Genomic DNA, 9,718 nt, shown 5'->3' on the forward strand with positions numbered 1-9,718 from the left:
TAAAATTAAACAAATTAATATGAGCTATAGCAAGTCCTACAAAAGTTTAAATTACAATATCATTTCATCTCTTCAATTCTTCTTAGCATCATAAATATAATGTAAAGAGTATCCAGGATTCAAAAAAAAGGTAAAAGAGTACCGGTCAGAACTGACAGATGAACATTTCAGCAGTGACTATAATACATTTTCATTCCCTCAACGACAAATACAAACTCAAGATGCCAAAAAAACAAAAAACTTCACAAACATAAAGCAATAGCCAGCAACTGAAGACCATAATGACCTTCATAATTTCAAGTTAGTTCCTTCTACCTTTGCTACGCCTAGAAGGAACAACTGTCCATCCATCTTCTGCTTCAGCTGTTTTTTTGAGCAATGGCTCATCAACCACCATCATATCATCTTGGGCACCATTTGGCAGGGATTTAAGGGCATCAACTCCCATATCAGTATGTTTCTCCACAGAGCTCCCATTATAATCTACCCCGTCACTATTGTCATCGTCACTTGCATCCTAAAAACAAGAATATGCATAGTAATTAGATAAGTAAGCTGCAAACTACGAACATAATTCTCTGAAAAACAAATAGAAACAAGCAATGACTACACAGAAAAATAATACTAAATATATTTTGCTCAGAAAATATTAGGGAAAAAAAATGAAGTATCTAAGCCTCTGGGATTAGCAAAGAACTCCTGCTTCATAATTATAATGACATCGTAACTCATACACAAAAGCTGAAAACTTATGACACGTTAATCAAAAGCTAATATTTCTTTACTATTAAAGTATCTTTTACATACATTGTGCAGACGGTTTAAATACACAGCAGTTCGATATGATGCCAACACATCAAGAGCAAATAAACGTATCAAGGCATCTTCAGTGTCTTAAAAACTTCACTTCATTTATATTGGAAGAAAAGCACTACTATCATTCTATTACAAGCAAGTCTGAACCATATTTCCATGGAAAACAAGTAAATGACCTTACATTATGAAGAAGAATAAAATTACCTGTTTGATTTGTGGAACAGAAACTCTGGGAGCATCCCTCAGTCTTTCAATAGACATAAAATTACCTTCCAAACATTCTTCGTGCATTATCATTAATTTTTCAGATATCTGGTCATGAAAATTGAAGTAATCCAGAGTGAGGGTAGGATAAAGTACGCAAAAAATGCACAATAATGGCAAAAAGTGCATGTTCTATGATGTTCAATGAACAGATACTTGTTGAAAGGGTAGGACAAAGTATGCAAAAATATGCACATCAATTGCAAAAAGTGCAAGTTCTATGATGTTTAATGAACAGATACTTGTTGAAAAATTCTGTGAAAAGAGTACCACTTCTTTAAATGCTTATGCATAGAACAGAATACATAAAGGCAATGATACAATGGACCCTGAGGTATGTCAACTTGTACGCTTTGAACCATGAACTATGTTTATGGGAAAAATTGGACCTTGATTCATTTAGAAGCGAATTAGCCATTTGCAGGCAAAAAAATTTCAAAACAGTTGATCTACTGTTAGGAAGACCACTTAGAGCTAAGTCACTCATTTGAAACAGGAAATTCAAACCAAATTGGCAAATACAAGGGTCACCTCGTCTATTATATGTAGTTTATGGTCGTTTTAACTAAGATAATCATTCAGGGCTAAAACTGTACAGGCTGACATATTATAGGTTTCATAGTGGATTATAACCATTTACCAATCATGCATGAAGAACTATGATATTTAATCTGATGCATTCTGGTATAACTTTAAACACAAAATTATCCCCACTAGATAAACAGAAGAATTAGCTATTTCAGGGGTAAAATATCTAAAACAAACAATTTCTGGAAAAAAAGAACTGGTACAAACCCTTATACACTCCTAACAAAACTTAAACAGTGGAACAGCTAACTTTAGTACCTCTCTTTTTCATGCATAATTCTATGAGTACAGTGAACTAAAAATATAAATTTGTTCTACGGAGAATCTAGACCATATTTTTGTTTTAAAAGTTCTTTTAGAAAAAACATAGGACCAATATACAGCAAGGCTAGGTGCTCATCAGATTACAGTATAGTTTAGTAGTCTATCAAATCTGCGCCAACAAAAGAATAAAATGTTGAGATCATGAAAGGGAAAGTACCTCCTCAATGCTGCCATCATCAAGTTCAGTGTTAAGAGAAAGCATAAAGTCATCAAGCATGTTCTCCAAATCATCAATATAAATAGGCCCTGCCCACAATATAAAGAACATAATCAACAAAGTAATCGCGAGATAATTAGTTACGTACAAAATAATACATTTGCAAACTAAAAAAGTAGAATATCAAGTTCCATATCTAGTACTACAACAGAGCAACCTCTGCTCATACATATTCAAGCTCCTAGAGGAAGTATTTAATACTTCACGTGCGTAAGACAGCATAACAATTTGCTGCATGGAGGCAGTAAAAGAAAGTAAAGAATCCTACCCACTACACTTGTAAGTTGTAAACACGCAAGTAGAATAAATTTTTCATTAATGAGTTTGTAAATATATACCTTTTGACTTGGTGAACCATGAAAAGAGATCAACAGGTAACTGCTGGGATTTCCTGCGAGAATCAGGACCACCAAACTCATTCTCGACCGCAACTTGAAGAGAAGACCATTGCGAGAGCAACAACTGTATTCCTTCTTGTAGTTTAAATGCTGCCTCTTCCGATAACTGATGGCGCTCCATTATCAATTCAGCTCAAGAACCTAAGTCCGGGACAATCGGTTTTGTTCATATATAAATATCAAATCAAATTAAGAAGAGTTTGATACTCCTAAGTACTGAGTACAAACGCTTTTTAATGTTAGTGCACGAAGGATACATCTGTAGACTGTAATTACACAACTTGATTAAAGAAAAAACCAATTCTATCATTATACACTACGTACTCGTGTCCCTCCACTAAGTACGCACGGGAATTTTTCTCAATTAAGAACCCAAAAGTATTTTTAAAAAAAAAGCCTGTCAGCACTGCCCTGTAACTCAACATTATCATAGCTAAATGATAAGAATATAAATCGATAAGCAGTACGTACTTCTAGTTTAACACCAAGTCCATAAAAACTGTTCTTAGGGAACTTGTATCAAACACCTAGTGGGCACAATCAAGACTAACTAACTTCTCTTCCATAAAATAGTGGGTAATAATCCTAAACAAAATAAATCTTCGAACACGTAAGCATAGTTTTGGTAGTCATTCTTTGAAAAAAAAACAATAATTCATGGAAGGTGAATCAACACAAAATAGGAGTTCTGTATACGTAAATGTTGAAAATAACAAACGAAATGAGTTTATGCAATACCGTAGTACTAAAATTTAGCAGGAGAAGACTGTGTAATAAGTAGCTAACCCGATCTTGCTCGATGTTCTGATTGTAAACTAGGTCACTTCTAAGAATCCACGATTTTACTATTAGTTAATTAAATAAATTATTAAGTATAATCTAAAATCTAGTAAAAAAAAGTATAACATAAAATTAAATTTTATCAAATATTAAAAATATAATTTTGTGTATATATATATTAATTTAAAACTACAAAAAAATAAGGGTATTGTATTAAATATAATTAAAATATTAAAAAAGTATACTGATTTAATATGATTATTGTGCTTTCCTATCTATTTGTCTAAATTCAATGGCGTTGATTTGTTTTAAAATTCTAAAATCGGTTTGTGTTCCAATCGAATGATGAATTAGAAAAAGGAAACTCATTAGTATTGTTAACTAGCTCTATAACCCGAGCGAGGCACGGGTATATTCTGTTAAAACAATCTGCGATTAATGCAAATAATCAAACAAGTGTGTGCGTGAGTAAACGAGATCAAACGGAGGAAGAAAAGATATAAACAGAAGAGAGATCCTCGAGTCCAGTTGAAACTGTCTCCTTAAATCTATTTCGCCTCTCACCGTATGTGCGAGTCGATAGCCTCCCAGGATAAAACGAGGTAGCGGCGGCGTTACGGATAACGAGCACCTTCAGCGAGCTTGAACGAGCACGAAACTATCACCGAGAGAGAGAGATTTGTGTTTAGAGGCGAATATGTTTTTGGTGTGTCTAACCCTAACGCCTTAGAGGTGTTTATATAGGTGTAGATAGACTTGTGCGCTACTCTTTTCCATAATTAAATATCATTAATTATGGAATCGGTGTAATACTTGCAAGCTACTCTATTCCATAAATAATCTGAAACAGAATCAGATTAAATATATCAAGACATACACCATATCAATTAATCTGAAACAAAATCAAATTAATTTATGCCATAATATTTGAGCCAAATTCTAATGGAAAATAATAATTTCCATTATTAAGAGAATATCATCATATCTCACACATCTTTTAGTCATAATGCTCAAAAATATGACTTACCAATATGGGACTAATACCCATATTTTCCAACAATCCCCCACATGGGTGAGATTGGTGATCTTAGTAGCACACACCAGACAGACAGACAGACAGACACGGAGTTTGACTTGGTGATAGTTTCTTCGATCAGATATAGCATACGATAGGTAGAGAATGCTCCTTGAACCTTCGCTCGAGTAAGCATACCGACTTTACTGGTAGACAGTAGACGTGCTTGTCCTTGAACTGTTCGACCGTTTATGTAAACGATGATATACTTATCACTATATCATTTCTGACTCGTTCAGCTCTCATGAGTATGTCCATTTTGGCCATGGAACATCGTCCTGGTTCTGCAGAAGTTTCTAAAGAATTGTGCCTCGCAATTCTCCTTTGAAGCGGCCCCACTTCTCTCCCACATAGGTGATCTTTATCTTATAAAGTAACCCGCGTTTACTCAACTGAATTCCATGCGTTCACTCCTGAGCTCCATGTATTCATCAAAGATCATTAAAAGCTCAAAGCTTAACCTCGTACCTTACGGGTCTCACTGTTTCCTCATCATAGGAACATGCCAGGGGTTACCCCCACAGTGATTTGGTCATCATGATTTAGTTGTCCCATTGAACCAAGTTCTTGGGATCTCCAGTCAGCAATGGTTGGGTGTCCACCATGATGCCGTTAAGCAATAGGCTTAAGGCCCATCCCTCTCGATGATTTCTCAACCACTTCTCTTGATAACCCTTTGGTTAGTGGATCCGCGATATTATCCTTTGACGGTATATAGTCAATAGTGATAATTCCGGTTGAGATCAATTGTCTAATGGAACTGTGTCGTCGTCGTATATGACGAGACTTTCCATTATACATCGTGCTCTGTGCTCTGCCAATAGCGGATTGACTATCACAGTGAATCCCTATTGCAGTTACAGGCTTTGGCCATCTTGGAATATCCTCCAGAAACTGACGTAGATATTCAGCCTCTTCGGCGCATTTATCTAGTGCCACAAACTCAGCTTCCATCGTGGAATGAGTTATCACCGTTTGTTTTGAGGATTTCCATGATATTGCCGCTCCAGCTAATGTAAACACATAGCCACTCGTAGACTTAAGTGCTTTCTTGCTAGATATCCAATTTGCGTCAGTATATCCTTCTAATACTGCTGGGTATCTGCCATAGCGCAGTCCATAGTCTCGAGTTCCCCTCAAGTACCTTAGTACCCTTATAATCGCTTTCCAGTGATCAGCTCCCGGATTACTCGTAAACCTACTCAACTTGCTAATTGAGTATGCAATGTCTGGACTTGTACAACTCATGAGGTACATCAGACTACCAATTATCCTCGAGTATTCCAATTGGGAAACAGCTACACCTTTGTTCTTGGATAGGTGCAAAGTCATATCCACAGGTGTCCTAGCTTTCTCAAAGTCATCCTTAAGAAACTTCTCAAGGATCTTGTCAACATAATGTGGTTGACTTAATGCGAGACCCTCTGATGTTCTAGAAATTTGAATTCCCAGAATTACATTTGCTAGTCCCATATCTTTCATGTCGAACCTTGATTTCAACATGTCCTTTGTAGATTTGATAACTTTATCATTGCTTCCAGCAATAAGTAGATCATCTACATATAGTGTCATCATGACATAGCCATTGTCATTCTCCTTGACATAGCTGTTCTCGTTATCCTTGTAATAGGCACAGCTATCACATTTACTGATTTTGAAACCATTGGCCAGCACGACCTCATCAAATTTTTCATGCCATTTCATAGGCGCTTGTTTCAAACCATACAATGATTTCACCAATCTACACACTTTCCTTTCTTGTCCTGGGACAACAAACCCTTCAGGTTGTTCCATATAGATTTCTTCATCTATGTCTCCATTTAGGAAAGCTGTTTTCACATCCATTTGATGTACAGTTAGATTACGCATTGCAGCAATAGCAAACATCATCCTTATGGACATTATTCTCGTTACAGGAGAATATGTATCAAAGTAATCAAGGCCTTTTTGTTGCTTGTATCCTTTAATTATAAGTCTGGCCTTATACTTATCAATAGTGCCATCAGTTTTCAACTTCTTCTTGAAAACCCACTTGCTACCTAATGGTTTGCAACCAGTTGGCAAGTCCACTAATTCCCAAGTATGATTTTGCATAATTGAATCAACTTCATTCTTGATGGCCTCTTTCCACATAGGCCCATCAGGTGAGGTAACCGCCTCCTTATAAGTTTTTGGGTCACCTTCTTCGAGCAAATAGGTCATAAAATCAGACCCATAGGATTTCACCGTTCGTTGTCTTTTGCTCCTTCTCACTACCCTCACATTTTCGTCTTCACTTTCGTCACTCTCATTATCGTCATCTACAGACTCATGAGATCATTTAGACGTCGTAGGTTGTTGGTTTCCTGGATTACAGGGAAACATCGTCTCAAAAAATGAGGCATTCCTTGATTCCATAATGGTATTCTTTTGAATATCAGGAATCTTGGATTCATGAACAAGAAACCGATATGCAGTGCTGTGTGGAGGATATCCGATGAAGACATAATCCACAGTCTTAGGACCTATCTTCACCTTCTTTGGTGTAGGGATCGGTACCTTTGCAAGGCACCCCCACACTTTCAGGTGTTGGTAACTTGGTTTCTTTTTCTTCCACATTTCATAAGGACTTACATCCTTATTCTTGCGCATCGTAATATTTAAAATATTATTTGCGCTTAAGATGGCTTCTCCCCACATCGATTGTGGGAGCCCAGAGCTTAACAACATCGCATTCATCATCTCTTTCAGAGTGCGATTCATCCTTTCAGCCACACCATTTGACTGAGGGGAGTATGGTGCAGTGACCTCATGGATTATACCATGTTGTGAACAGAATTCCCCAAACGGTTCAACATATTCACCTCCACGATCACTTCGTATCGTTTTGATTTTCTCAGTTTGTTGTGTCTCAACTTCTTCCTTATAGATTTTAAATTTATCTATAGCTTCGTCTTTGCTTTTCAACAAATATACATAGCAGTATTTTGTACAATCATCTATGAATGTAATAAAATACTTGTTTCCTCCTCTTGTTGGAGCGAATTTTAAATCACATATGTCGCTATGTATTAGGTCTAGCACTTTGGTGTTCCTTTCCACACGTTTAAATGATGATCTCGTTAATTTTGCCTCAACACAAGTCTCACACTTATGTTTTGAATCGATAGTAAGTTTAGGTATGTATTCTTTTGCACTTAAACGTCGTAAAGTGTCATAATTTACATGTCCTAATCTAGCATGCCATAAATTAGGAGACTCAAGCAAGTAAGCAGAAGAATTCTTCATTTCATTATCGTCCTTAACGGACATTACATTGAGCTTAAAAAGCCCATCAGTTAAACAACCCTTGCCTACAAACATACCACTCTTAGACAAAATAACTTTATCTGACTCTATTACAATGCGAAAGCCATGCTTATTCAACAGAGAACCAGACACAAGGTTCTTGCAAATATCAGGCACATAAAGTACATTCTTCAAAGTCAGATTCTTCCCAGAGGTCATCTTCAGGATCACCGTGCCTTCACCCTCAATGGTAGAAGTTGCTGAATTCCCCATGTAGAGCTTCTCACCAGCATTGGAAGCTCTAAGGCTAGAGAAAACAGCCTTGTCTGAGCAAACATGCCTAGTAGCACCAGTATCAATCCACCATTCACGTGGATTAGAATCGACCAGGTTCACTTCAGAGACCGTAGCACAGAGGTCTATGTCACCCATCTCCTTGGAGATATTCTCTACCATGTTTGCTTCTTTCTTCTTGTTGGGCTTCTTGGGCTTCTTGCAGTCAGAAGACCTATGACCAACTTTATCACAGTTGTAGCACTTCCCTTGAAATTTCGACTTCGAAATCCCTCCTTTGGGTGCCAGCTTTGCCCCTTTACCAAAATTAGCCTTCTTGGGCTTGGAGCTTTGAGCATGCTCCACCATGTTTGCCTTCTCAGTGGCAACGTTAACTTTCTTCTCGGACCCTCTGTTGTCTTCTTCAATACGAAGTCTAACAATAAGATCCTCCATAGACATCTCCTTTCGCTTGTGCTTAAGGTAGTTCTTGAAATCTTTCCATCCAGGTGAAAGCTTTTCAATAACAGCAGCAACTTGGAAAGACTCACTTATGACCATTCCCTCAGCATGAATGTCATGAATGATCACCTGCAGTTCCTGCACCTGACTGACCACAGTCTTAGAGTCTGCCATCTTATAATCAAGAAAGCGGCCAACAATCCACTTCTTTGCCCCAGCGTCCTCGGTTTTATACTTATGGTCAAGTGACTCCCATAAGACCTTAGCTGTTGGCTTCGCGCTGTATACGTTATACAACGAGTCAGACAAACAATTTAACACATAGTTCCGACAGATGTAGTCGGAGTGCTTCCAAGCATCAGCAGCATACACAGTCTGCATGTTACTCTCAGCAGTGAGCAACGGTGGTTCTTCCTTAAGGAAGCGATCCATATGCAACGTGGTCAGATAAAAGTGCATCTTTTGTTGCCAACGTTTGAAGTTCGTTCCGTTGAACTTCTCAGGTTTTTCAGCATGTGCAGCAGGCACAGTTGGCATAACAGGTGCAGCAGGCACCACGGGTGGAACAGATGGTACGTGCGTCTGTACTACAGGTGTATGCACACCAGTAGGCACCGCAGGTATGATCAGAGGAGTGAATCCTGCCGATATCTGTCCAAGAGGAACACTAAACTGTCCAATGACAGTGTGTCCCACAGGCATATGTCCCGAAGGCACATGTCCAACAGGCGTTTGACCCCCATCAGATCCAGTGATCTGTGCGTTGGGATCAGCCGTCATGTTCATCGAATCGTTCACAGTTTGGTTCTCCATCGATCTGTTACTCAACAAAACAAGCAGATACAGATGTATCAGTCACAGATGTATATAAAAAAATAGCTTTAAGATTGTTAAAACAATCTGCGATTAATACAAATAATCAAACAAGTGTGTGCGTGAGTAAACGAGATCAAACGGAGGAAGAAAAGATATAAACAGAAGAGAGATCCTCGAGTCCAGTTGAAACTGTCTCCTTAAAGCTATTTCGCCTCTCACCGTATGTGCGAGTCGATAGCCTCCCAGGATAAAACGAGGTAGCGGCGGCGTTACGGATAACGAGCACCTTCAGCGAGCTTGAACGTGCACGAAACTATCACCGAGAGAGAGAGATTTGTGTTTAGAGGCGAATATGTTTTTGGTGTGTCTAACCCTAACGCCTTAGAGGTGTTTATATAGGTGTAGATAGACTTGTGCGCTACTCTTTTCCATAATTAA

At 38.0% G+C, this 9,718-nt stretch overlaps 1 protein-coding gene across 3 annotated transcripts; it reads right to left on the reverse strand.

The window, feature by feature from the left end:
- On the reverse strand, nucleotides 1–3,496 carry LOC141695254 (uncharacterized). Of its 3 annotated transcripts, none has more exons than XM_074499507.1 (5): nucleotides 3,346–3,496; nucleotides 2,548–2,748; nucleotides 2,150–2,238; nucleotides 1,021–1,128; nucleotides 1–517 (listed from the first exon to the last, which is right to left on the reverse strand). In XM_074499507.1, exons 2-5 carry the CDS (start codon nucleotides 2,726–2,728, stop codon nucleotides 302–304), a joined length of 594 nt encoding a protein of 197 aa, XP_074355608.1. In that variant the 5' UTR covers nucleotides 2,729–2,748; nucleotides 3,346–3,496; the 3' UTR covers nucleotides 1–301. The 3 variants fall into 3 exon arrangements, with proteins under 3 accessions (XP_074355608.1, XP_074355609.1, XP_074355610.1); XM_074499508.1 differs by having other exon boundaries at nucleotides 3,394–3,482; XM_074499509.1 differs by lacking the exon at nucleotides 3,346–3,496 and adding an exon at nucleotides 3,079–3,320.
- Between the last annotated feature and the right edge of the window lie 6,222 nt (nucleotides 3,497–9,718).

The sequence above is a fragment of the Apium graveolens genome, chromosome 11 (genome assembly GCF_009905375.1).
Source record: "Apium graveolens cultivar Ventura chromosome 11, ASM990537v1, whole genome shotgun sequence".
Lineage (NCBI taxonomy): Eukaryota > Viridiplantae > Streptophyta > Magnoliopsida > Apiales > Apiaceae > Apium > Apium graveolens.

Coding starts and splice junctions, on each gene's coding strand:
- LOC141695254 (XM_074499507.1), bottom strand. CDS start 2,728: ATGGAGCGCCATCAGTTATCGGAAGAGGCAGCATTTAAACTACAAGAA. Junction 1,129..2,149: donor ATGATGGCAGCATTGAGGAG/GTACTTTCCCTT, acceptor TTTCATGACCAG/ATATCTGAAAAATTAATGAT. Junction 518..1,020: donor CTGTTCCACAAATCAAACAG/GTAATTTTATTC, acceptor TCTTGTTTTTAG/GATGCAAGTGACGATGACAA.